This window comes from Halichoeres trimaculatus, unplaced genomic scaffold (assembly GCF_033239565.1).
Source record: "Halichoeres trimaculatus isolate MK-OKI-2021-1 unplaced genomic scaffold, fHalTri1.1 fHalTri1_scaffold_20, whole genome shotgun sequence".
NCBI classification, from domain to species: domain Eukaryota; kingdom Metazoa; phylum Chordata; class Actinopteri; order Labriformes; family Labridae; genus Halichoeres; species Halichoeres trimaculatus.
This window is the reverse complement of record NW_027437198.1, coordinates 10296863-10324365: the sequence shown is the minus strand read 5'-3', so window position 1 is coordinate 10324365 and position 27503 is coordinate 10296863. Positions and strand designations below refer to the sequence as shown.

General features: G+C 42.4%; 1 protein-coding gene across 3 annotated transcripts in view; it reads left to right on the top strand.

The window, feature by feature from the left end:
• The window catches only part of pkn1b (protein kinase N1b), a 38418-nt gene that overhangs the window by 6609 nt on the left and 4306 nt on the right, over nt 1–27503 (top strand). For 2 of the 3 annotated variants that reach the window (XM_074696573.1, XM_074696574.1), the window contains 14 exons: nt 16277–16577; nt 16687–16832; nt 16923–17043; nt 17688–17833; nt 19082–19295; nt 19392–19553; nt 19640–19749; nt 21161–21304; nt 21462–21537; nt 22156–22291; nt 23591–23672; nt 24672–24760; nt 25079–25151; nt 27375–27466. In XM_074696573.1, coding sequence (XP_074552674.1) covers nt 16277–16577; nt 16687–16832; nt 16923–17043; nt 17688–17833; nt 19082–19295; nt 19392–19553; nt 19640–19749; nt 21161–21304; nt 21462–21537; nt 22156–22291; nt 23591–23672; nt 24672–24760; nt 25079–25151; nt 27375–27466 — 1892 coding nt within the window. Of the gene's footprint in view, nt 1–10990; nt 11282–16276; nt 16578–16686; nt 16833–16922; nt 17044–17687; nt 17834–19081; nt 19296–19391; nt 19554–19639; nt 19750–21160; nt 21305–21461; nt 21538–22155; nt 22292–23590; nt 23673–24671; nt 24761–25078; nt 25152–27374; nt 27467–27503 lie in introns of those variants that run through there. The other variant, XM_074696572.1, reaches the window with a different exon arrangement.

Below are 27503 nucleotides of genomic sequence, written 5' to 3'. Positions count from 1 at the left end.
CCTCACCATTAAGAGCTTTGTTTGTAAGGAGGATTTCAAACTCTATTCATAGAGAGCCAGAGTACAGAAGCTGATTTGTGAGAAATGACCTCTTTTCCTAGTTTTTGCCTTCACACGTGCAGCATTTCAGACCAAATGTCTTTGGAAACCTATTAGAGCAGCCTTATTAAAAGGAATTGCAATAATCCAGCCCAGAAGAAACTAATGCATGAACTCCTTTATCCATCACGTCACATTTCTGTAGCTTTTTGTCCAACCTGTTTGTGTCTACAACGGGAGCGTATGAGATCCTGCCACTGTGCTGTGGTCATGTGATAGCCTGTATGTTTCGGTGTTGGGTTTAAAGAGAGGACACATCGTCATAGGTGCAGCGATGCTCTGGTTGATGGTGCCACCCTGAACAGTGGACTGTCTGTTCTGTCAGCCCAGAGGCCACAAAAGTGAGAAGGAGGGAGAAGTGAAGCAGACAACAAGCCAGTCCTTCAAAATGTAACCCAAACTGGAGCTATTGTAATTCAAGTCTCTATGCAGGCATGAATAGCAGCAAGATGCTAATGTCAGGTTTCTTATTTTTAAATACAGCTGCAACAATGCATGGAAGATTACAAGAGTTTTAACAGGGGAAGGAAAAATAGGACGCATTTCTAAAGTAGGGAAAGTTTTTTGATCAGCCAATATTCTGTTTAGGGCTGGGACAATATGCTATTCTCACGATTTGATTCTAATACGATTTTTGGGGTGCCAATTCGATTTGAATTGGGACTCTACACTAGAACATGTGAAAAAGTTAAATGATGATGATAATGTCTACAGACTATATCAGGAGCCATATTTTCCAGTAAAATGCACATCAGATGTATACATAGACTGTATATAGAGTGGACAGGGTGGCTCCGCCATTTATCACTGCACAGTTTTGAAGCTTAAGTAGCCCCGTCACAGGCGCAGCCATTGGCAGCAACTGCAGCCAGAGTCTGCGCAGTAGAGATGATGAGGGATTCTGGGAGAATCTGAGTGGAGCTGGGCAACAAAAAAATATATATATTTTTTTTCTTTTAAGAGTCTAATCACTTCTTGACTCTACCTCCCGACATATTTTACAGTCCTTGAAAAAAATACACGAGAACAGCATCTGTAAATCATCATTAAACCTTATATAAAGCCTCGTTTTTAACCTCGTATAACTAATGAAAATGGAACTTTTCAGAAAAAAAAGGACTTGAATACAAGACAGCCCAATGATATCTTCAAATCACCACAACAATCGGACTTGAGAAACATTTCTACGAGGAGTATTCATTTTTTTTAAGTTTGACCACAGCCCATCTGGAATGACTGGAGAGCCGGGTTTTTTTTGACCTATACTGCAGCCAGCCACCAGGGGGAGCTGTTTTTGTGGAGACCTCACTTCGAGCCGAGCAAGTGGACGTCCATTTCTTTTTACAGTCTATGGGTGTATCAGAGAGGAACATTTCACCCTCTGCTGGAGAAAAGTGGTAACTTTTTATCCAATTTAGTTAATAAACAAAGACTGAAATGAAGAATTTGAATTTGACAAAAAAAGTGTTTCTTTGACAAAGAATCCTGATTTGATGTTGCCAAACAATAAATCCCAATATATCGATTTTTCATCCCACCCCTAATTCTGTCAGAGAAATAAGGCAGGCCTGTAAAAATGTCAGCAGCTTCCTGTTTATGAGCACCACGCTATCGTAATCAACAGCATCAGTAAAGAGGATAATCATCTGCGTTATAGCATGGACCTCTCATCTGCCTCAGCCCTTCTGCCATCATCATTTTTAATCTGCTTTCCGCGTCCATTACCATCAGGCCTCCTCCACCGTTCCATCACATAGCAGGGGCTCTTTCTGCTCCGTGTCCCATCTCGAGCGCTGTAGGTGACTTGGAAACATATTGCCTGTAGAATGAAGCGTCTGCCAGTGGAGCTAGGATCTGCCAGATTCAGAAGGAGGAGAATGAGTCACATTTGGAGGAAGTCTTAATATGCTCAGATTTAGAGCCGTGTGTTTGGTGTGCTGGCAAAATCTCCAGTGGACATCCGAGGATGATTTATGCAACATCTGACTCTGGATTTGTCCCAGAGAGTAGGGGTTATGGTTTAAATCCTGTGGCAGCTTCATTCATTCATGCTTTGGGCTGTTAGAAATTTAGAGGTGTTTGATGCACCAAATTTTTCAACCAGGTCATGTGGATGAGGCCCAACAAGTCTGATACAATTTTTTTTTCAATTTAGAGTTTAGAAATGAGACAAACACTTGCTTAGATTTCAGGTTTGACAGTTTGTTAATGTCTGTGGAAGTGTAGGAAGCCCTGAAGTCATTCTTCACGTCTGACTGACTGTGATCGAGCCATCATGGCCTCATCTTCAGAACCTGCTCCAGAAATGAAGACGCTCAGCATCAAACATTTAACAACTTTTCCAGATTTAAGTCCTCTCTGTGCACAATTATGTCAGACAAGTCTTTGGCTGCTTTCTGATGAAACGTGAGCCTTTTACTCGTCTCTGTCACGGTTCAGTTCCTCCTCTCTTCTTAAATCAATCTCTCATATTTGTTGTTTGAGCCCTGCTCTCCCTCACGAGTGTTTTCCTCCTCTTGTTCTGGTTTTCAGGCAGAGCATCCAGAGAGATTGAAGCCATAAAGCGTCTCATTAGTTCTGCTCTCAGTGACACCTTTATCAAGGTTGACTGTTGTAGGTCAACAACTTTGTTTGCTGCCCTTTTTATATGCAGGTGGTGCTCACTGGAGCATTCAGGGGAAAGTGGGTTATGTCTGTTCTGATTCAGGTCCAGGACCTCTTTATTACCCAGAGCGGCTCCTGACTTATGTTTCTGTTTTCTCTGAATGTTTGAGCGTGAGCATACAAACTTGGAGAAGCCTTCAGAAATGTTTTGCATGAGTTCAGTCTGCAGCCTGTGTGCTCCATCAGCTGTTACACGCATGTCAGGGGCAGATTAGGTGTGTGGAGCATGGAGCTTTCCTCTGTGGGGGTTAATGCTGCTTTATTCCTCTGGAGCCTGAACACAGCGGCTGTTTGTTTGTCGCTGCAGAGCTCACAATGAACAAAGCCGGGACACAAACACATAAACTGAAGTCTTTGCGAAGATCGACTCTCTTACAAAGATGCCATTCACACAGATCTGCTCCTCCCCAGCTGTGGACGCAGCATACACACTCTCTCACACACTGACAGATGTGCACAGAAACACACACACACAGGACACACTCTCTGCTAACCTAACGCACAGTCTTTCTTCTGTGTACTCAAACTGGGGGAATCCTCTCCCCTCATGCATGTGATGCCTTCTTCAAGCCACAGCAGATGTATTCCAACGGTCGTGTTGAACTGTGAAACTGCAGAAGGAGATTTGGCAGCAGAATTTACCCTGAAATATGAGGGATTTCAGGGATTAAGGGGCAGCACACATTCACAGTCCAAGGTACATTCTGTGAACTGTTAACTCATTCATCCAGGGTCAAGATGGAAACATAATCTGTAGCGATGAGAGCCAGGAATGCTGCTGAGATAACTCAGTTCCATTTGTCTGCAAGGTCAAATTTATAAGCTACATTCACCTGACAAGTTCAGAAAAGTTTGCAACAGTGTTTCTAGAAACCTCACATGCACATTTTCCTCCTCCTTTGGTGTTTTTTTGCTTTTCCCAGAACTCAGGCAGCTTTTTCTGGACTTATCAAGTGAGTGTCGCTCATATTCAGGATCTCCACCCAAGATATTTGCTCAGCAGAAGAGTAAGGGACAGTTTGAAGTCTAAAGCGGTGTTTCTCAACTGGTGGGTCGTGACCCAGCAGTGGGTCAAGGAAGCGTTTCTAGTGGGTCACGGGCAAAAAGAATAAAAAGAAAACCTGTGCGTTTATTTTGAATTTTGTGCCACAGAGTGCTGTTTGTTTATTAGGGCTAAGACAATACGCTTTTCTAGCAATTTGATTCTATTATGATTTTTGGGGTGCCGCTACGGTTTAAATTGTGATTCTTTGATGTCTACAATTTTTGCGATTTTTAGTTTGCTTTTTTAACACTAGACCATGTGAAAAAGTTAAATGGTGATGATAACATCCAAGATTCTATCAGGAGCCAAATTTTCACATAACGTGAGTGAGAGAAACATTTCACCCTCTGCTGGAGAAAAGTGGAAACTTTTTTTCAATCCAGTTTATAAACACAGACTGAAATGAAGAATTTGAATTTGACATTTTTTTCTTTTGACACAGAATCCTGATTTTGATATTGCCAAATAAAAACTCCAGAAAAAAATCAAATTTTTGATTTTTCTCCCACCCCTACTGTTAACACTGTTTAACTACATGCTGTCGTTTCACTGTTTAAAAAATAAACTACAAAGTTTGAGCCTGATGATATGAACAACTGTTAAATAGATACGGATTTTCCCAAATGGAGGACAAAGGAGGATAAAAACCTTGATGTTTTGTGCAGCCAGGTGTTGGCACATGAAAGAGTGAAGCCGTCAAAACTGGTACACTTTAGCCGCGTTTCCACCAAGCAGACCAATCCATTTCGTCTCGGTAAGGCATCAAGGTGCGCATTTTTTGACGTTTCCACTGACTTATCCCGGGACAGATCTCCAAATAAACGAGACGAGCGGTCCCACTCTTTGGGACCCTTTCGTAGGGGTGCCAGACTGAACCGATCCGCTCTCAGAAAGTGGTGCAACAACACTGCAGACTGTTGATTGGTCTAAAAGAATGATCACTTACCCTGACAGCGGCTGCATTTCTCCTTGCGGCACACAACCTTCTCTGAAACAAAGCTTGATTGCACTTTGTATCAAAGAGCTACATGCCAATCACAGAGAGGACAAAATGCTGCATGTCTTCCATTGATGCTTTTTGTTTACTGTGTCACGTTTTTCTTCTTTGTTGGATTTATTAGTGGGGTAAACTGTGTCATGCTGCTACGTCATACTACTGTTTAACACATACATGCCAACCCTCCCGATTTTCCCAGGAGACTCCCAATTTTCAGTGCCCCTCCTGACAAGCTCTCGGGCCCACAATTCTCACAAATTTGTCCCGATTTCCACCTGGACAACAATATTGCTACACCATCCTTCTCTTCTGACCTGACTGGGCGCCGTTTCCAGCCGGACATTAATAACGGTTACACCTCGGCTTGAAGTCAAGCGCAGCAAACAGAACAGAAGAAGAAGAAGAAGAAGAAGAAGAAATGAGTAAGAAGAGAAAGTACTCGTGTAAATTCCAGAATGAGTGGAAAAGAGAATTTGCGTTTATCCGGGACAGCGCGAAGGGGACGGGATATGCTACGTGCACATTTTGTAGATCTGACTTTTCGATTAAACACGGTGACGGAACGGATGTCACAACACATCAATATGACCCCCACGTCCATTTTGAAAATCTCCCAAATTCTGAGGTCTCAAGGTTGGCAAGTATGGTTCTACAGCCGCGGCTTTCAGCATCTGGCTTACACGCCGCCTACCACGAGAGGGCACAGTTTGCTGTGGAAACGCAAACAGGATCAGGCTTAAGCGTACCAAACCGTGCCAAACCGTACTGATCTGAACCAGACTGCCTGGTGGAAATGCGACTTTTGATATTCTTTATTATCTCAGGCTAAAACTCTACCATATTTTCATGAAATAGGTTTGAGAGATTGTTTTGGGCGGTAGCTTGCTATTAAGGGGTGATGATTTGAGAACCATTGCTCTAAAGTCTCAAGGTGTCTGATGTTTCAGACTTTTTAAAGTGGTTTGGCTCTGATTGTTCATCAGGAAATACCTCACATCCACATTCAGGACAGGAGTGGAGAAAGGAAGAGGAGATGCACTGAGGCGCCTCAGAATAAAAGTTCCTCGCAGTCACTTTGACTCTGCTGCCCTGGAGTTAAACTGGCCCACTTACCCACATTAGAGAGGGCTGGGTCTGCTCTCTGAGAGTCACTCTGTTCTGATGTTAACCGCTCCATTCACAGACTTCCCTCTGAACTGCTGTGTTGACATAATGAGGAGCAACATTTCCCCCTGCTACTACTCTCATCATCAGCTGACAGAGGCTTACTGTGCTGTTTTATTCATTACCAACCGGTTACAGTACATTAGTCTTTGTGTGTGTGTGTGTGTGTGTGTGTGTGTGTGTGTGTGTGTGTGTGTGTGTGTGTGTGTGTGTGTGTGTGTGTGTGTGTGTGTGTGTGTGTGCGTGTGTGCGTGTGTGTGTCTGTGTGTCTGTGTGTGTGTGTGTCTGTGTGTGTGTGTGTGTGCCGAAGCTTTTCTTCCATCTCAGTACATATTAAATATTGCAGTGCAGTGGTGCAATTTATTTTATTTGGGCTGAACAAAAAAGATTACATTTTTTACTTTCTTCTGCCCTTATTTTACCTTGGAAAATCCGACACATAAAACTAAAAGGCTCCCACAGAAATGTTTGTTCCTCACCCTTTAATCCACACCGTCCTGATAATCATCATCAACATTGATTTCCTGTAAATCTAAATCCCTTCTTTCCAGGTACAAAAACACCTCCATGTGACTCAGGCTCACTGTACATTTACAAAATGATTATTATTTTCAGGTTACACAACTCTTTGGACAATTAGGTTAAAATGCAGGTTGACTGGTGAGTGGTGAAATGACAGAAGAAGAGCTGACGGGTAGAGAATTCCCCCCACAGCCCGTGCACCAACAAAGTGGACTCACATCTCTATTTATAGACACAGAGACGAGCTGACGGGCCATTAAAACTTAATCAAAGGGACAGCTTTTCTGTCACCCACCAGAGGCACCGGGTTAAAGCTGCTCACCAAAATGTGGAGCAAAGGGCGGTGCAGAGAAATGGGAGAGACAGGAGAATGAGGAAGGTTAAAGATGTCGAGGACAGAAAGGGACAGAGATGAAAGAGATTTATTTCTTGTTTTTACGGTTTTATAACCATTAAACATTCTCTAAAAGGTCAGAAATACTACTCACTGCATGCGTAGGTAGTGTTTCAGAAAGTATGACCCTCACGACAAAACAAAAGAAATATTTTCTAGTATTTAAAGTGTCACAATGGAGTGTTGCTCTTATTTAACAGAGGTGGAACTGCTGTAAGTCCCTATCTGACCCTGACCAAAATAATTTTAATCCTCCAGAAAAACAAGCTGGTATTTGGAACAATAATGACCACTACATGATATTTTTGGTCATCTCTTGCTTGCTTAAGCTTTTCTTTGTTTTGTCTTTGGACAGAGGTATTAAGGTTTTGAAAATCTTATTTCTGTCAACGAAACCTCAGACGTGGAAGGTAAAAGTCGAAAGATGCAGATGCAGGACTGTGGATGCTGTTATGTTGTGATATTTGTTTCAGGCTGGAATAAAAGGGTCAGTTTTTCCAGGTCAGTCATGACCAGGTGAATGTGGTGAAGCTGTGCCTTTAAGAGCTGTATGTATAAACAGATATGATCTTAGTTCCTGCTAACTGTGGTCAGCTCTGTTTTAGTCACTATCTCTTCCACCGACACGATGAGCGACACAGTTTGGTCCTCAGGTGTCTGTAGGAGCTGGATATGTTAAGTTTCAGTTTTCTTCATCACACTGGAGTAAATATCGAGACCTCAGATGTATTTGTAAAGGTGAGACAGCATGGACGCATGGGGGCTGCTTTTTCTGCAGCCGCCTGTCCACATCACAAAGGAGGCTCTCGGAGTCCCAGCTGCTCGGTGAGGAAATATTTGACTATCTGCTCTCAGACATGAGACACAGAGCATTTCTGTCTCTATTGAAATTATGCTGCGAGCTGCTGAGTGTGTTTACACTGACTGACATGACTTCATGTAACTTCCCTAAAGCAGAATAAGAAGAACTAAAAGTGGTTTAGTGTCTCTTTCTGACTGTGTGTTTGCTCCTCGCCAGCTCTGACAGTGTGTGTGCACCCGTTTGTGTATGTGTGGTCCAAGACATGGAGATATGGAGCTGGGGAAGGCCATCTGCAGCACAGCGAGGGCTCAGAGGGTCAGCGACCTCACACCGCTGAGCGTCTGAGTCAGATAAACCCACAGCTCTGTGTGTCTGTCACTGACAGGAAGTAACACAGTGACGCTGGGAGCTGTGATCAGTCTGTGCTGCTGCTGTGTGAGCTCTCTTGTTCAAACTTCCAAAATAATCCATTCAGCAGCAGCAAGCAGGCGGCTGTCTGCAGATTCCTGTGTATGCACTTTGTCTTATAGTGCCTGCAGTGTCGAATTTCTCCATTTTATTTGTAGGTTGCGATTAAAGATAGCAGAGCTAGCACCATCAGCTGTCTTCCAGGTTTACATACCTGTCCTGGTAACCTCCACCAAGGAGGTGATGTGTTTGGGAGAGTTTGTCTGCTGATAAAATTTTCATGAAATGTTCAAAATGGGATAAGGAAGAGGTGATTAAATTTTGGAGGTGATCTTGATCACTGTCTGAATCCAGGATTTTTTTAAAGGATTCTTTATCATTGTGAGATAGGGCAGTTTTCACCATATGTGTATATAACTCCACCATAAATGGTTGGATTGCTTTGCAAAACAATACAAGACAAGGTCACCATAATTTCTGACAGGTGTAAAAGTACGATCCAGATCCTGGCAATATTTTGGATACTAAGATCCAGAATACGAAATACGTACTGGGTCATCATAATTTTCAACACTGTCAGGAAACAAATTATTGTACAAACCTGCAACAAACACCAAATTGTAGCAGACAGTCTGCTGAAAGGGAGTATAACATTAAAGTAGGACTAAAGTGTTGGTGACAATCACAATATGCTTGGTGGAAGTCTGAGCTCTCTGAGTGCTTTTCTTGTCACTCATTGCTCTTGTTGAGTCCTTATACGCCAGTTAGAGCAGGAACCTTCTACGTAGCTTTATCTCCATTTACTAGATCAACATAATGAGAAATATTCTTTTTCTGTGCTTGCTTACATCTGTGTAGTAGAGCATGATGGTAATTTAAGCATTGACTAGGGATGGGTATCAAAAACTGGTTCTTGTTCAGAATCAATAAGAGGTGTTTCACTTCATCATCATCATTAGCCTTCATGCTTATCAATTCTTACATTATACCGGCGCTGCCAGACCTTAAATCAACTTTTTGCCTCAGCTATCTTCACTTAGCAAACAGAAAACAGTTTTCCAAGAAAACTTCGTTTTAGGATTTTCCGCTTGAACTTTTACTTGAGAACACATAAAGAAATGTACATAACTCACTCACACAAGGTTCCAATTCAGTACGTTAAACGTGTTATGCATCCCCTAACATACCAAAAACCATATTAAAAAAAATAGCGCTAGCTTGATGCTTATGTATATGGGAAATTGCTTTGATATGATAGCGGTTAGCATACATCGGTAAAACTTTAGTTTTACAAAAGTATTTCAATTTTGATCACAGAAACATGTCACAGCTACTGTTTGTAAATATTACTGAGAATTCTTAATGTCAAAATACTAACAGGCAAATGTTTTCCAAACAGGAAGAAGGAGAAAAGGTACGTGCAGGCTCATGTCCTACTTCAGCATAACTACAACAAACTCATTGTTCAAAACAACTCATAGCTTTGCTATAAACACTTTGAGACACTAGCTGGTCTATTTCAGTCAATAACATAAAACAAAACAAAAAATCAGTGTCATGTATTTGCAATTTGTACTTATTTTTATTTATCTGCATCCAGAGATATCCCGATTCAGTGACCAATTTCACACTCATTTACTTATTATTCAGCTCAATAACTCAAATATTAAAATGTTGTTGACATGGAAAAACTGTAGAGCCTTTTTGTGCAGAGAAACTTCACAGAAGGAACTGATAAGAGACTTGATAAAGAACCAGATTGATTCCAGCAGAAATGAAAAGGGCATCAGTAACTTTAAAATTGTATAAATATCCATCCCTAGCGGTGACGCATCCTATTATTGTTTTTGTTGTCTAAAAAGTCACCCTTTGCAGATCTCCAAAAATGCAAAAACACCTAAAACATGCATGTGCATGCTTAAGCAGGCGAGGTCCGGCAGGGATTCAAAATAGTATGAGAAATATTCATGATTAATCAACTAATCGAAAAAGTAAACAGTAGATTAGTCTACGCAAAGCCTTACTGACAATAACTTAGGAGGTTTGCACATATTTGTACTGTTTAATGATCCAGTCTTCAACTTAAGAAACAGATGCATCTTTTCAAAATTAAAGCATTTTGTGTTCAAAAACAGGAAAAAAAAGCCACTTGGCCATAAGGCAGAAAAAGTGAAAAAACAATGAATTCAAGTTTTGTAAGGCTCCTTCAGTAGCTCTGCTTCTCAAAAATAAAGCATGATGACTAAAAGCAAGAAAACAGCTGATTAAGCAGTTTCACATTTAGTGTGTCAAGTTTATTTATTTGACTCTCTGAAGGCGAGTGTTTGAGGCTGTGAAGTAAGCTGCCATCGTATTTAGCTCAGCCATTAATAAACCTGTTTACATAGATGAGAGATACAGTAGAAAAAAAACAGTTACATGACAATAAATGTAATAAGGTAAGGTTTGTATGACAGTTTTTCTTCTACTCTATGTACGATGAGTTGGAGGCTTCAAGCTGAGCAGCCATAAACTTTTATCAATCATCTAGTTTTAGCATCAAGTGGCCTTTCTAAATAACAGAAATAGGTATCCGCATATTTACAGGCTCGTGCTTTTAAATACACGATGACACAGAAATCAAAGATCTCGATGTGAAATTAAAACAACAACAACAAGCGATGACCACAGCCTTCTTTCAGGTTGGAGACTGAGCAGCAGGAAGCAAAGCAACTGTTCACTTTCTGTCTTGCAAAACCTCCCAAATGTGTGTGTCTGCGTGTGTGTATGTGTGTGTGTGTACAAAGTGCATGACGCCTCACTCTCTATCAGGCTGAGAGCAGAACAGGAAGCAGCGAGGTGCGGCTCGGGCCTGTGCTCTTCTATCTTCCTCCCCTCTGCCTCTGCTCTCGCTCACTCACTCCACTTTTGGACCGGCTTCTGATTCCTGGTGGGAAGGACATCCTGGATTTCAAACGGAGGCAGGAATAGCCTTGATCAGCACTGCTGTCAGTGCTAAGATCGTGTGTGTGTGTGTGTGTGTGTGTGTGTGTGTGTGTGTGTGTGTGTGTGGCTGGAGACAGGGTTTGTTTGGCTGAAGTCAGAGCCAGGCTGAACATGGCCTCTGAGGACGTTCCAGAAAACCTACCTGGGGATCTTCAGGTTGATTCCCCGATGCAAACTGAACAAAGTGACACAGAGTTTTCGGTAAGACGCGGACACGCACAGCAGGCCTCAGCATGGCCGTCGACTTTCTTACCATCCATGTTTTTGGGCCTTCTCTTTGCAGTCCGCTTCCTCATTCACTTCCTGTAAAAACATCTCAACAGTGACTTTATATTCTCAGTGGTTGTTGTGATTTTCTCTGTATGAGCTTCCTTGCATCTTGCTCTAGAGAGTCTTTGTGGTAAAACACCTGGGATTCAGTCGTATTGTGTTGAACAGGACACATACACTCCCTTCCTGTCGTTCATGGTGCCTTTCTGCCTCTGCTCTCTCTTCTGACAGAAGTAGCTTGAATTGAGTGACTTCTCAGGTCTGCAACTTCCAGAACAATACATGTAATAAATCAGCATAATATGTTCAAAGACTCAACCAGTTGCTCGTGGACAGAGTCTACGATACTAATTACTCAGTTGGTTGACATTTTCAAGTCACTGCATCTGTTCTGTATGACTTTCTTCTTATTTTATAGACACATTTTTGTTTCTCCAAACTCTTTCTGTAAGAGTTGATGTGTTTTGGGTAGGGCTGCAGCTATCGAATATTCTAGTATTTGAGTATTCTACTGAAAATCCCATCGATTAATCGAGTAATCGAGTAATCGGATAAAGTACATTTTTGTTTAGTTAAAGAGCAGTTATTTTTCAAATGAAAATTTTTCTCTTGAAGAAATAGAATTTTCTGATACAGCATGTCAATAACAGCACTTGCTTTGGTAGCTCCAAAATCTGTAAACACACTTTGACACATTTTTTTGTGCCTTGTACATCTCATCAAATGTTCCGGACCCAAATAGCACCCGTTTCGTAGAATGACCCATTAGTCTCCAAACTCCAGAAAAGAAGCTAGATTTTTTGCTATTTGCTATTTTGTATAAGAGGTAGCTTGAGGGGTCTGAAAACTCTCTTAACATGGCCTCAGCTCTATTTGAAATACCACTCTTTGATCTTTTTAAAAAATTAAACGATTCCTCGAGGCGGAGAAAATTCCTCGATCATTTTTTGTAATCGAGTACCTCGAATCATTCGAGGAATCATTTCAGCTCTAGTTTTGAGTGTGTTCAGTCTTTTATTATGATTTAATTCATGAGCTCTGTAGTTGTTTGTTTTTGTCACATGATGATTTACCTGAGACCTGTAAAGGCTCAGTGAGGAGTTTGATGTGACCCATCTCAATGGTAATGTACGGTAATGTTCTCCTTCTTTTGAATTCAACCTTTTCTTTCTGTTTAGGCCGGCTTTTACTAAGATGCAATATCAAGATGGTGTTTTTCTGTGTAACAATGTCAAATTATTAACCGTAAAGTAAGAACTAAACCTGACCGTTACTCAGTATGCGCACAGTTTAACTCTTTCGTCCTCAAAGTGCTGTGAAGTCTCCACACTCTGTCAAAACATCCAGATTCAGTCCAGAAACACAGAAAACCTTTTGCTAATCCTGCTTCAGCATCAGATATGAGGACAAAATATTCTGTTTAAAGAATGTATCTAAAAAAAGAAAACTTAGGAGACTTATAGTATAAAATTGTTGAACTGACTGATGCTTATTTTTGTGCGTTTTTGCCTCTGCTATCTCTCTCTGCTTTAAATAGCCGTGGCTTTAGCTGCTGCTCGCTCTGTGAGGCTTCTCCGGCCACATTAAAGGAGGTTATACGCACTCATCGTGCATGTGTAACAACCAGACGTTGATACCGTATTGATAGGATGTAGATTCTTCCAGAACAAACTCATTAAAAAAAATCCTCACATTTTTCACTCAGGTTTCATATTTTAGGACTTGTTGTGAAACGTGTTAAACTGCACTTTGGTCCACACTCGTGCAGTGACATTAAACTGCGTTGAATAAGCAGTTAAAGCCCTGCAGAGCTTGGCGTGAGGTTTGCTGGCCTGACTGTTGTACTGTATTGTGTTGTGGATGGATTATGGCTTTAATGAGAGGCGAGCTGTGGTTCCCGGCCTGCATGTAGCTGGATGGACACAGAGAGCTAAGATGTTGTAATCAGATCTGCTAAGCTGGAAGCCTGGCTGCACGGTGCAGTGAAAGACCCTGAACGGCCTGTCATTAAACCCTGCAGAGGGGAGGGGACAGACTGTGTGTGTGTGTGTGTGTGTGTGTGTGTGTGTGTGTGTGTGTGTGTGTGTGTGTGTGTGTGTGTGTGTGTGTGTGTGTGATAGGATCAAATAGCACAATATTAAATATGTGTATGGCAGTTCTTAAGCTCCTTGTTAATGGATTTACTGAGAATATGTTTGGTTGTAATAACCTGAACGACTGTAAAATCTGATCTCTGAAACAAAGGATACATTCCTTGATTTGAGCTTGTGACGTGGAGCTGAGATGATGAGAGAGGCGTAAATGCAAATGCTGAATGCTTAAATACAATAGGACCTTTAATAATTGTTGGGTCACAATCCTAAATTTAAGCGTCATCACCGATTGCAGATTATTCTTAGAACCATCCTATTTGCTGTTCAGCCTGCTGCAGGAACAGTGCCGTGCCCAGAGTTTTTGAAGGACAGGGAAAGAAAATAAGGACGATTTTTGCCGCTGAAGAGAGGAGTAAGTTACTCTCCTAAGAGAGCACCAAAGCACACACTTTGGCTCCTAAGAGGGCATGTTAGTGCACTTTTTGCTCCCAAGAGAGCACAACTTGTGTTTTTCGACAGTGTAGCTTACAAGGCCACTTTAGCATGCCTTTTGGCCCCAAAGCTGGCACTTTAAGCCCCGTTTACACTAAGCGGTTCAGTTCGGTTCGTCTCGTCACGCGTTTTACGGCGGTTGTACTGATTAATCCTGGGACAGATCCCCAAATAACCGAGACGATCCGTTCCACTTTTTGGGACCTGCGTCACGCTGCTATGGCGTCACGCTCTTATTTAACTGATTCGGCTATCAGCATCCGGCTTACACACCGCCTCCCAAGAGGGGGCCCGTTTGGCTGTGGAAACACAAACAGGACCAGGCTTAACCAAGCCGACCTGTACCAAACCGTACCGATCTAAACTGGACTGCTTGGTGGAAAGGGGGCTTTAGTTTGTGTTTTTCCACATTTAAGACTGCAAGGTTACTTTTGCGCGTGTTTGCCTTCAAAGAGGGCACTTATGCTTAGGGATGGGTACCGAATTAGGTACTCATATAGGTACCTACCCAAATTCTGTCAAAAGTACAGGGTACCAATTCATATAAAATCAAAAGGTACCATGTTTAGGTACCTAACATCTTGTGACTGTGAGAAATTGGAGGAGTAGGCAATTTTCCCATGCTGGACATGAACACAGCATTGAAAAGTAATATATTAAAGAATAGACATGCTAAATTAAAAAAAATATACTGTATATATTTTATTTTTAAACATATTTATATTTTTATCACATAAACCAGGGGTTGCCAACTAGTAAAAGACCCAGAGCCACAAAATTACCGTGGTACTACAAAGAGCCACATCACACACGTGGTCTTACACACATACTTCCTCTCAGACATAAACGAAATGACATAAAATGAAGAGCAATACATTTCCATCCATCTATTTATCTATCTATGAGCACACGAGCAAATGAGAGGAGCACATGGAGAGAAGAGAAACCGAAACTTTCGTATCATTCTCATCACCCAAGTATTGATCAATAGTGATCCCAAAGTACGCATCAATATATTAATATTTTAGATTGATCAGCACACCACTACTCATAACTATATATATCCATGATTTTTTTAATGATTGGATTGAAGAGCCGCACACCGAAGGGTTAAGAGCCACATGCGACTCACGAGCCACAGGTTGGCCACCCCTGACATACACAAAAAAAATACCGAAAATTGGTACCATTGAGTACTGATACTGATTGCTAGGTACCGGGCATTGGTACCGTATCCTTTCAAATGTGAAAGGTACCCGTCACTACTTAAGCGTGTGTTTGGGTTTTGAAGCGGGCACATTAATCAATCAATCAATCAATCAATCAATCAATCTTTATTTATATAGCGCCAAATCATAACAAATGTTATTTCAAGACACTTTACAAAAACATTAGCACTTTTGGATCCCAAGCAGGTGATAAAACCTCATGAACCTTAAAAATTAAGTGATGCTTCAAAAGAGATGAAGCGATACAGTAATGTTTAACACCATGAGAATTTATTCTAAGGTCGGTTAGATTTCTTATTATTTATGGTGTAGGATTTCAGACGGTTTTAGCCCCCCCCCAACACAACTCACCCTGAGCTCCAGCACAGCTCAGCTCTTCACAGCAGAGAGTGGAGATGTTAGCAGCTCATCTCAACAGTCAGTCGCAAAACAAGAGCAAAATGCACAGAGCTGAGGACCTTCTTGTTGCAGATAGTTGAGGCAGATGATGCGTAAGTCTTGATGCTGTCAGAGACCACAGTCCACTCACAGTGGACCCCCCTCAGAGTAGAAATCCCTGCAAGTTCTGACACTGTGATTGTCTTATCACATCTCTGTTATGTAATCACACATGCTCTTTTGAGTGTTGTTGTACCTCTGACCCGTTGTCTGCACCTCTGACCTGTCCAGAAGAGGCAGATTGATTTGAGTCTGTGTTCATGCTGATCTAATCTGCTGTAATCTGGTTAGTGTTGATCAGTAAGAGAGCTGATGTGAGCACTCGGCTCTTTACACACTTAAGCACAGTATCAGATTTAAAGCATCCTCACAGTCTCAGCTCAGCTGGCTTCACATGACGAGGATTCACTCAGTTTCTGTTTTCACCTCTTCACCCAACATTTCCCTCCCTGTCATGTCAGCACGGTGGCTGTCAGCAGCTTTATGTCACATAATATCAGCTCAGCAGCTCCCTGGAGGAAATTTCACCTTTTAACTCAGTTTCATTTCAGTTCTGGAAACCAGATCTCAAAGTGACATGCAGAGACAGACAGGATTATCAGCAGGAAGATTGATTGTTTTCAATAAACTGTATATATCTTTAATCATTTTGTCCTCTTGTTCTCTTCTTTCAGAGTGATCCAGGTGGGCTATCTGTCCTTCAGCAGCTCGGTCTGGACCAAAACTCTGACTTCTCAGACTCCAGTGTGCAGCTTCGCCTCGATGAGGAGCGGGAGAGGATTCGCAGGGAGATCCGTAAAGAGTTAAAGATCAAGGAGGGGGCAGAAAACCTGCGTAAGGCCACCACGGACAAGAAGAATGCTCAGCAGGTCGACTCGCAGCTCCGCAGCTCAAAGAGAAAGCTGGACTTTCTTCATGCTCAGCTGCAGGAGCTGGACGCACACATCGTGGTCAAAGGCCCCGATGACATCAAAGGTAGAGCCCGGGAGAGAATTTTAACGCGTGTTTGCCAAGCTAAACTGGTGCCCCTGAAATAAACTTTCACTAACATGACCCTCACCCTGCAACTCTTCCTCTCGCTCAGATACGTCCAGGTCTCCAGGCTCAGTTAATAGGACTTCAGCCAATCAACAGCGCATCGCGGCTCTGGAGCGGCAGCTTAACATTGAGCTGAAGGTGAAGCAGGGAGCGGAGAACATGATTCCTATCTACGCCAACGGAGGCACCAAGGTATCCACGCTCTCCCTTCTTCACTGTGTTCACTTTAGTATCGAGCGCCGTCTCTCTGATCTTTTTGTACTTTCTGCTTTCCTCCCACAGGACAAGAAGCTCCTCCAGACGGCTCAGCAGATGCTGCAGGACAGCAAGACAAAGATCGACATCATCCGCATGCAGATCCGAAAAGCCATGCAGGCCACAGAGCAGTCTGAGGACAATCAATGTACCTATCATACCTTAGTTTTTATCCTCACTCTCATCTTTCTGTTCCCCTCTTCATCCCACCTGTCGATCCCTGAGCTTATAAACACTGAATATTTTATGATGCAGGTTGTAATGGATCAATTCTTGCTTCAGAACTTCACAGGGAACAGTCAACAACACACACATCGACACACACATTGTCCATTACAGACCTCTCACTGGCGTAGAGCCGTATTGATGTTCCTCCATCCTCTTGATGTTGCCCAACAACTAAAAGCCATGGCTCATTTAACAGAGGTTAGAGAGGAGGCAGGACAGAAGCAGGGAGCCAGGAAGGGGGTGAGACTGAAAGGTCTGAGTCAGAGATGACGACAAAGTGAGCGGAGGGGAGGAAGGAGTCGGAGATGAAAGAAAGAAAAGGCTCAGAGCAGCAGAAAGAGCAGCAGAGATCATGAAGAGGACATCCTACTGGCTGATTCAGGGAAAACGCCTCTAATTCATCAAATTTATACAAAGACACGTTTCCTCCTGCTCTCTTTGATGCTACTTACGAGCTTAAAAGCTGATTCAATCTAGATATTATTTTAGTCCTGTTGCCATGTGATCGTGTTGCTTCACATTCCTGTAAATATGCAGTTATCCAAATGTTACACTTTCACACAGGTAAGCCTGACATGTGTGGGGTGGAGCTGCGTGTGGAGGAGCTGTGGCATCACTATCGTGTGGAGCACGCCATGGCTGAAGGGGCCAAGAACATGCTGCGACTGCTAGGCGCAGGAAAAGTCCAGGACAAGAAGGCCATCGCTGAGGTAAGTTCACAGCTACAGAAAATAATCACTGTGTAAAAATGAGGCCACGCACAGGTCTTCACGATAAACTGAAGCAAAAAAAACAAATGTTGCTCCAAAAGTTCAAAGTCCTAATGAGGCTTTGTGAGTCCCTACAGGGGCTTAACAGATGCAGATAAGTCCAGTTGTGGCCTTTTGACCAAACCAAGCTTTGTTTTCTCAATTTTTTGTGCCAAACTTAAAAATCCTCCAGATTAATCTGAAAAGTGTCGATCTTCCATCAAACTCCTCCTGTTCCATATCAGGACTCCAAACCTGAAACACTCAACAAACATGTCTAAGAGTGCAACAAACATTTTTCCTAGGTCGCACTGGTGCACCTGACACTGCCCATGTGAAAACGTTGATTTCTTTAAGAATCTCATCATTTCTCCGTGTTCTCCTGCGAACGAACTCACACCCATCCTGGTCTTAACCAATCAGAGACAGAGGTCTTAACCTCTTAAAAATTGCGAGCAGCCCAAGCGCCAGAGGAGCCTAAGTGAAATGGAAAAGACAAAAAATGTGACAAAAGAGGAAAAATGTAGAGAGGTAGAAACATTTAAAGTTTTTTTATGAAGAAAACTAAACCTACTGTTACCACCAGCCCCACCACCGAGGCACGACAACGTTTCACCCCAAAACACAAAAACGCAGAGAAAAGTGAATGTGTTTACACAGAAACGCTGAGGGACTAGAGATGTTGTAGTTAGCATGCCAGGCCTGAAGTTGGCGCTAAAGCCATCTTGTCCAGAAGCGGCTTTTGGTAGATCTCCAAACATCTGGTGTATTGGCGAATGCTAAGAGCAGAAGTGGAGCAAAAGATGCACATTTTGTTGAAAAACAGTGGATTCAGCAGCACACTCACAACACGGTGATCCATGACGTATGTGTGTTGTATGTGTGAAGCGGAGCATGACGTAAGCGCTTCCACTGAAAACGACCCCTGAACTCTATCCAGCCCAGACACGGAGCCTCTCTACAACTTATTCTTGATCAAAAATCATTCGCAGTATATGAAAGTTATGGAGAGCAATAAAAAGGTGACCTTATGGCGTTAAAGGCGACACAATTAAAAATGTAGGGTCTACCTAAATTTTGTGCTGGTGCACCTAAAAAAAAGTCTGACACAACAATTCAACCAATGCAAAAAGTTGTCTGGATCCCTGCATGTTAACCCCCATCAACAGGTTGGTTAATGTAAAAACTCCTGTTTCCTGGTCCCTGCAGGCTCAGTGCGGTCTGAGCGAGTCGTCCCAGCGTCTCGACCTGCTCAAGTGTTCTCTGGAGCAGAGGCTGGTGGAGCTTCCTGAGGACCACCCCAAGGCCTGCCTCATCAAGGAGGAGCTGGTTCTGGCCTCCTCTTCAGCATTCAGCTCCCGCCACAGCACCCCCTATGTTCATAATCAGTACAGCACTCTGAGCAAACCGTCACCACTCACAGGTAGACTGATCTGTGTGCTGCGTTTTCTTCTTCATGACAGGATGGGTTTTTGTTTTTTTTTAAGCACTGATCCTAATCTAAGCCTTTGTCTTTCAGGTACTCTTCATGTGCGTCTCCTTGGCTGCATGGGGCTGCTGGAGGTGGTTCCAGGGCGCAGCAAAGGAGACGGACGTTCTTCCTTTAAACTTAGCGGCTTCTACACCCGCAGCACCAGCAGCATGAGCCTCAAGATCCCCGGGAAAAACGACGAGCTCTCCAGTAAGTTTGTCATCAAATGGGTTTCCTGCGATTTTCAAAAATTTATGTTTTGCAGAAGCAAACTTTGTGTGTTTGTGTGTGTGCAGCGGAGGTGAGCGCAGTGCTGAAGCTGGAAAACACAGTGGTGGGTCAGACACTTTGGAAAACAGTTGGAGAGCAGGCCTGGGACCAGACCTTCACTGTGGAGCTGGAAAGAGTAAGATTCAGGAAACACTCTGTGTCTGTTACATCCTGATTCAACAGATTTATTCTGAATGTTCTGACTTAAATATTCTATGAGGAGGATCTGTTTTAAATGGACTGTCTCGCCACCTTCTGGCCCGGAGTCTCATGCACACTGTCGTGAAGATGTAACTTTTATCCGGACGTGTTTGTTTTCAAACAAATTTTTTTTTGTTCAAGTCAACTTTTTACTGGATACAATGTGACAAGGTATTTTTCCGTACAGTTATGTAGCGCAGTTGTTTGAGATGTGACAACAAGCAGATGTAAGTTTGTACTGCTAGCAGCCCAGTACTACGACGCATCCATAGGCTAACATGACAACGAGCAAACTGTCCGTTCACACAGTAGTTTAGTGGCCATTTAGTGAATCCTGGTTATGTCCTGGGGGTCATCTGCCAATCAGAGCTAACTTAACCTCACTTTTCATTTTATTGATAGACTCTCAAGTTTGAACAGACCACTGCAGAATAACTGCTGACTGTGGGTTGGAATGAACATTATCACTAACAGTTTAGTCTTTTAGCCTTTAGCTCAGGCTGTATCATTCTCCTGTTTATCTTTCTTCTGCTCTTCTGTCCTTTTTCTGTCTGACAGTTCGGCTCCTGTGTCCACCATCACTACAAAATTAATCACAGAAATCATTTTCAGCAGAGAGAAAAAAAAACACAGCTCTCTCTTCTCACTACTCAACTTTGTCATCTGGCATGGTGTTGTCATAGACGTGAATCAATCTGGTCCTGCTTGACCCGACCGGGAAGCTACGAAGCATTTTGAAATAACCTTCTTTGGTGCCGATAATCTCATTTTAAAGTGTGGAATACGATTGGGTATATATCTAGAAGGGAGAGTTTTTCAAGATCAATTTCAAACTCCTCGCAGCCCCTTTAATGCAAAACAAACTAAATTTAATTTAATAATGATGATTCTTCATGACCCACAAAGAAGTGACTACAGGCATGAGTATTGATGTTTTCTGTGTTGGAATCTGTAAACATTGAAGAGGGACCTGCTCAGACCAAACACAGCATGTTGAAACAACTGATATTCAACAGCTGAGATTCAAAGTGACGTTTCTGTTTGAAGAGAGCAGGATGAGATCATTAGTCAGAAAACACTACTTCAGCAGAGAGATAAGAGATTAAAGTGATTATTTGTGAGCTTGGAGTTATATTTGCCAGTGTGTTTCAGTCTTTATCAAGTCAAACATGAACACAAAACAATGTACTTTAAATTCTGATTATAAACCCATTTATCCATCATTTAACACCATAGAGGGCCTGAGTTGGAGGTACAGATTATTGACTTTAAACCTGGTGCAACAGCAGATCTATCCCTGACAGTCAGCTTTCATTTTGCATCTCTGGTGTGGTTTGTGTCTTCAGTCCAGAGAGATGGAAATTGCGGTGTACTGGAGAGATTACCGCTCCCTGTGCGCTCTAAAATACCTGAAGCTGGAAGAGTTTCTGGACAACCAGAGACACAGAGTCAAGCTGGAGCTGGAGCCACAGGGGCTGCTGCTGGCTGAGGTACACAAAACACAACAAAAACAGCACACACACACACACTTACAGCTGAATTCACTAACAGCACGAACAAGTGCATGTAAAAGGTCATGAATGTAAGTCTAAGAGCTTCTCAGATCCATGCTGCGGTTTGTGATTTCATGTTTGGATTTTGTTTAAGGTGACGTTCTTCAACCCAGTGATCGAGAGAGGACGAAGACTCCAGAGGCAGAAAAAAGTCTTCTCCAAACGCCACGGTGTGTCCAAGTGTTTGCTCTCTCCTTGTTGCTTTTTCCTCTTTAACGTTTGTTTTCTGAGGGGATTCAAAGTCATCGTTGCCTCAAACTGAAAGTTTAACTCATCCTGTTTATGTGCACAGTGTTTCAAGGAGCCGGTAGGGATGAGAAGTGCTGCTGCAGATAGATTATAAATGGCTGCTGGTATTTTCTGGGACTGGGTTTATAAACATTTACTAGAAAAACAAACCCTGTTCATGCAGCCCAGCTTGGCTGCCTCATGACATTAAAGCATCGGGAGGCTTTTCTAGATCTGTCCTACACTTAAGAGGTGATGAACACATCGTTTCCACCTCAGGAGCACATATTACACAGGACTGTTTGAAAGATAAAATGATGGGCAAGGAAAAAAAGGAGGAAAGAGTGAATCTAATACACAAATGCACCTTTAATGGGCCTGTGGATCTTTCTGGCTCATTTCTTTGATCAGAAAAACTCAAAGCTGAATTTTGTTTTATCTTTTTGTTTAGATACATCCTCATTGTTTCCTTCTTTGATCACACATGATGAGACGTGACCACTGTTATTCACATTATATGTTTTCGTAGATTTATTCCTGTGTGTGTGTTTGTTTCTCAGGTAAAGCCTTCCTGCGAGCTCGTCAGATGAATGTCGACATCGCAACCTGGGTCCGCCTGCTGAGGAACGCCATCCCCAGCGGAGGCAATGCACCCGCGTACACGCAGAGTTTCTCAGCTTCTCATGCACACACAGGGTGAGTAATGCTGCGTTCTGGGAAAGTCGGGAGTTGGAACAACGTCATCTCTGAGTTCAGCGTTCCAGTTGTCAAGTTGGGAAAACTTTTTTTCATTTCTCAATATTAACATCGGTTAATACTGTTCTTATGGCTGATTTATTGAGACAAACACAAGGGGCAACATCCACTTGGTAAAGATGAAGCCTATGCGAAAATGCTAAAAGTCACTGTTCGTTGAAAATCCGCTTGAGGCTGGCTGCAGAAAGATCAGAAATCACACACACACCCAGACATAAAAACAGACTTTTACGGCATTAAAAACATATCTACAGCCTGGTTCAGAAAACGTCTTGGTTCTAAAACACTGATTTCACTATTGGCACACACTGTACGGTGAGCGAATTTGTTTTGTATCTCTATGGTTTAGAAGTCATTAGGATGGTTTGATTTTCCTATTAGAGGCACAGCTCAGGTCACAGAACTGCCGGGCGCCCTATAGCTGGTCGAAGAAAAACTCATAGCTGGCGTCATAGCGAATGTGGGTGCTCCCGTGGATTGGCTACATTTCACGGTTTCAGGAACAGACGAGCGACATTGCGGATGCTTCGTCCATGTTTTATACAGTCTATGGACAAACACTAGTCAGAAATTCAAAAATAAAAAGAATATGACAGGAGCTTAATTACTGTTTTCCCCTGATCTCTGAATTTCCTTCTGGGAACTCAGGGGTGGTGTGAGTGCTCGGACTTCCAAGTTGGAAATTCCAACCTCGGGGTGTTCCAGCTGGGTGTTCCCACTCGGAACCCAGAAATTCTGACTTTTGAGTACAAATAGAACCCAGCATAAGCACTATGAAAATGAAAACGCCAAAACGTCCCCGAAGAAGTGTGCGTTTTAACATTTCAACTTATACAACAGGGTAACATTTCCTAGAAGTTTATTTCATCAATGTTTTCTGGTCTTTTTCTGAAACTTTGATGAATTTCATCTTGTATTTTATTGATGTCATTGCATTTCATCAGTTTGCATCAGGAGACATGCATGTTTCAGATTAGCATTTATCATTTTTTTGTCATAAAATCAGAGAAACCTGAAACTTGAGCAGGAAACAAGTAACTTAGTCTGTATTTCTGTCTAAATACCTCAAACCCAATCAAGTGACCTCCAGCGTGAGAACCACAAAATCTGGGCATGATTTTCATTCAGCAAACTGTTTCTCACGTGTTTCTTTTTGCTTCCCTCCAAAGAGTTTAGATTTAGTTTTAATCTGCAACAGGAAGTCTAATTTGTTTTCTTTTTTCTTGTGTTTGTGTGCAGAGAAATCTCAGTGGAAAAGCTGAACACAGAGACTCACAAAGCAGAAACCAGGAGAGACGTGGTGGACGCACCTGTTCCCTTGGTGAGCGCGAGGGAAAGAGGCCAAAGAAAACGGGAAGAAAGATCAGCATCTTTATGCTATCACGTTACTATTTTGCTCACTTCTGACCCTGCGGTCTTTGGCGTGGAAACAGAGCTCCAGTCATCGTCCGCTGAGCTGTGTGCCACAGTGAAATCTAAGACCGGCTGGGGACTGACAGGAAGGAGAAAAGAGGGGGATGATTAGAGAAACACAGGACTGAAAAGCCAGGGAGACAGCTTTAATGAGACACAATTGGATGGAGGGGAGCTTTAATTTGATCACGGCCAAATCCGTGTTAGTTTCCCAGCGTGAGGACAACAATCTGTAGAGGGTGATAATGTGGGAGAGGTCACATGAGGAGAGAGGAGACTGTTGCTCCGCTGTTGTGAGAGGTTAGAGGTGAAACTACAGGAAACACTTCTTATTATTATCCCAAGTGACATGGAGCACAAATAAAAAGAGTACGAATGACACAGATCCAAAATTTGCGACCTGCAGATTTGCTCATTCAAAACTTTTCTTCCTAACTTCAACATGAAGTATCTTTGTTTGAGTTTTCTGTAAACGGAGGAAAGCTTTGTGTTGAGTGGTTTTGTGGCTCTCGTGCGACGTGTTTTCTATGGCAGTGTTTACTCTGGTTCGTGCCATCAAACAAACACAGATTTTAGAGAGCAGAGCAGAACAGGACGCAGAATTAGAGGAGCACTCAGGGAGCCAGAGATGGCCTGTGGCAGATGGTGTTATCAACCGGGTTGGAGTATTAAGGGATTAATTACACTGATGTTTTTTGCTGAAGTAATTAGCTGTGAGGAAGGAGTAGAGGGGACAGGAAGAGGGGAGGAGGGAGGCTGTGGGCCAGCAGGGGATCTGGCAGCCCTTCATGATGTCCGTCTTTGTCACTGTTACTCATGTTTGAAACCTTTTTGTCTTCTTTTTTTTCCTGCTTTCTGTCACTCTCCCTCCTCCCTTCTTTGTCTTCATCTCTGCGGTGCTTCACAGGAGCAGACGCCAGGCAGTGAACCTTCGTCTACACCGGACGTCCCCAATGAGCAACCGACCAGATCGCTGTCCCAGAACTCTTTTCGCAGGTGAAAAAACACAGACAGACCTGGATGCTCACAGAAAACACACCTCAGTGCTATTTGGCAACATGGCTACCACAGCTTGACACCAGAAACACACCCACTCACACAATATGGTCACAGACATGAGCGTCTCTGAAGCTGAGTCATCGTTTATGTGGATTACTGCATATGTCACCAAACACAAAACACCCGTCACTGCTCTGAGAAATGTTATCTGAACAGTTTCAACTCCTCTGTGTTACAGTTACACACTTTTTTTTCGATATTATCTTATTCTATGTGCATGTACAGCTCATAATCTGCCTACAATCTGTCTCCCAGGTCCAGTGGAAGTCCTCTTTGTCTGCAGGACTTCAGGCTAGTCGCAGTGCTGGGGAGAGGACACTTTGGAAAGGTGCTGAAACTTCCTGATACTAATCTGAAATATGTTGGAAGTAGAGTTCAGGTTTAAACTACTCTTTGGATAAGAATACACTGACTGATAAAGAACAAAAACAACAACAACACCGCTCTCTCTGTTTATAAACAGTTAAAGAGCCTTTCCTCTGATTTTCAGGTCACTGAAACTGAAACAGACTTCTTCATTTCAGAGTGTTAAGCCTGAACATTCAGGGCCTGTGTTCGCTGCAGTGTTCTAGTCCAGTCACTGTAGTCCAAGTCACCCAGAAATAAATGTGAGTCGAGTCAAAGTCAAATCCCCAGTACCCTAGCCCAGGTCCGAGAAAAGTCTCAAGAGCCCCCATAGTCCAATAAATAGTAATTTTAGTTCCCCAAAGTCTAAGTCATGGTCCCTGAAAATCCCCACAGCCAAGATTTCATGAAAGGAAATGCTGTTTGACTCCAGATCAGTGTCTGTTAACCTGGACTGACTGCGTTGGACAGTTTTGACATTGAGGAAACACATTCAGTGAATTAATTAATAGTTTGTGTCTGTTGATCTGAATTTCATGGTGTGACAAATCAGCAAAGCGTCTCTACTAGAAACCAGGGGTGCAAGGATCACAGTTGTCTGGCCAATCAGCAATCACTGATCTTTAAAAAGCTTGACCTGCCAATACCGATTTTTATTTTTATAACTGACAGCATACACCTTTAATGTTCTAATCTTATTATATTGAAAATCATTAAACATTACCTGTGAAAGAGAACAACCAATGAAGTGCAAAAACCAACAATGGCTGGCTGTCAGACCTTCCTGGAAGAATATAAGATCAGTTTCATATGTAAGGATGAGCCGATCACCGATCCCCCAAAATTAAAGAAATCGGCACTGATCCATCGATCTGTGCAAGTCTACTAGAAAACTTGGCTTAATTGCACAGACTGTGAATATAATGCATTTTATAAATGGGTAAAAACGCCACACTTAATCCAACTTACTGGAATATTCTCAGAAAACACCTGCCGTCAGAATTCATTCATGTAATGTAATTGAACCTGTGTGTACAAGGATGCGTTTGTGAAATTAAAACAAATCACAACTTAACCAAATATCACACTATTTTTGAGTAACTACAGAGGCTAATGTTGTCAATACTTAAAGCAGCTAGCTTATAATAACATTTTTAATAGACAAACTAGCATTAGCATTGCCATCTACGCACTGCTCTGGGTAGAGCCTGGACAGATGTCTGTCAAAGTTAGACGCTGTTTCCGTTGCCTCTTCATTGTTATTATACAGTACAAACATGTCGCTCTGCATTTGACAGCGTTAGCCATTAAAATCTTTAAAACCCACAACACACGGCACCTTCTTTAAATCTCATTTCTGCCAAAGGAAAAGACGTGTGAATGAGCAAGCAGGTAATCAAACACACGTGCCAGCCGAAGCCGGAAAACTAGTCGGTTATTAAAACCTCAAACCAGAAGTGTTGATAGATAAAAACTAACAAAGAATTCATGGAGTAGTTTTTTATCATATATCCTCAGTCATCGAGTATTTCCAATTTATAAAATTGGATAGACGGTCCGGTATCTGTTTGTGGAGTTTTATTTTGAAATTTAGCAGAGCTTCTCATCCTTACTTCCTGTCTGAGTCGATCTCTGTTCAGCTTTAAACAAACCCAACTGTTCGTTTCTCTGATAGATCTCTACTACTGTTGATGAAGTGAATATCAGATGACCCCCTTTGATTTTGATTTTAATTGAGAGAATCATGGAAAATTTTGAAATTGACACAATTGGATGGAGAAGTAACACTGACAAGGGCGGCGATGGTCCTGAAGTTGATCGATGTTATTCAGATAAAAGTGTAGAGGAAAAAAAATGTTTTACACCAAGGAGGAGTTTTTTGTGCCGAAGATGCTGAACTTCATTGATTTTGAAAATAGGGGCTACCAGCACAATAAAAAATCTGTAAATGGACACAAGCCCTCATGGTTACTATGTTTTGGAAAGAGTCTTAGATAATGCTGAAGGTGAATAAATTGTCAACAAAGATAATATTGTAATGTACAGCATTTTTTAGTATTTAAAACCATTCCTGTGAACTTGTGATCACAAAAAATCTCCAAAAAGTGCACCAGCACCCTGTCTGAGTGCCGTAAACTCTCTTGTCTGAGTGTTTGCCTTTAAAGTTGGATTTAATGACAGTAATCTAAAACTTTAATCCGTTCAGGTGCTGCTGTCAGAGTACAAATCCACAGGTAGTCTGTACGCCATCAAAGCCCTGAAGAAAGGAGACATCATTGCGAGGGATGAAGTGGAAAGGTAACTCCATCAGCCGCTGTCATCGTTCAGTCACCTC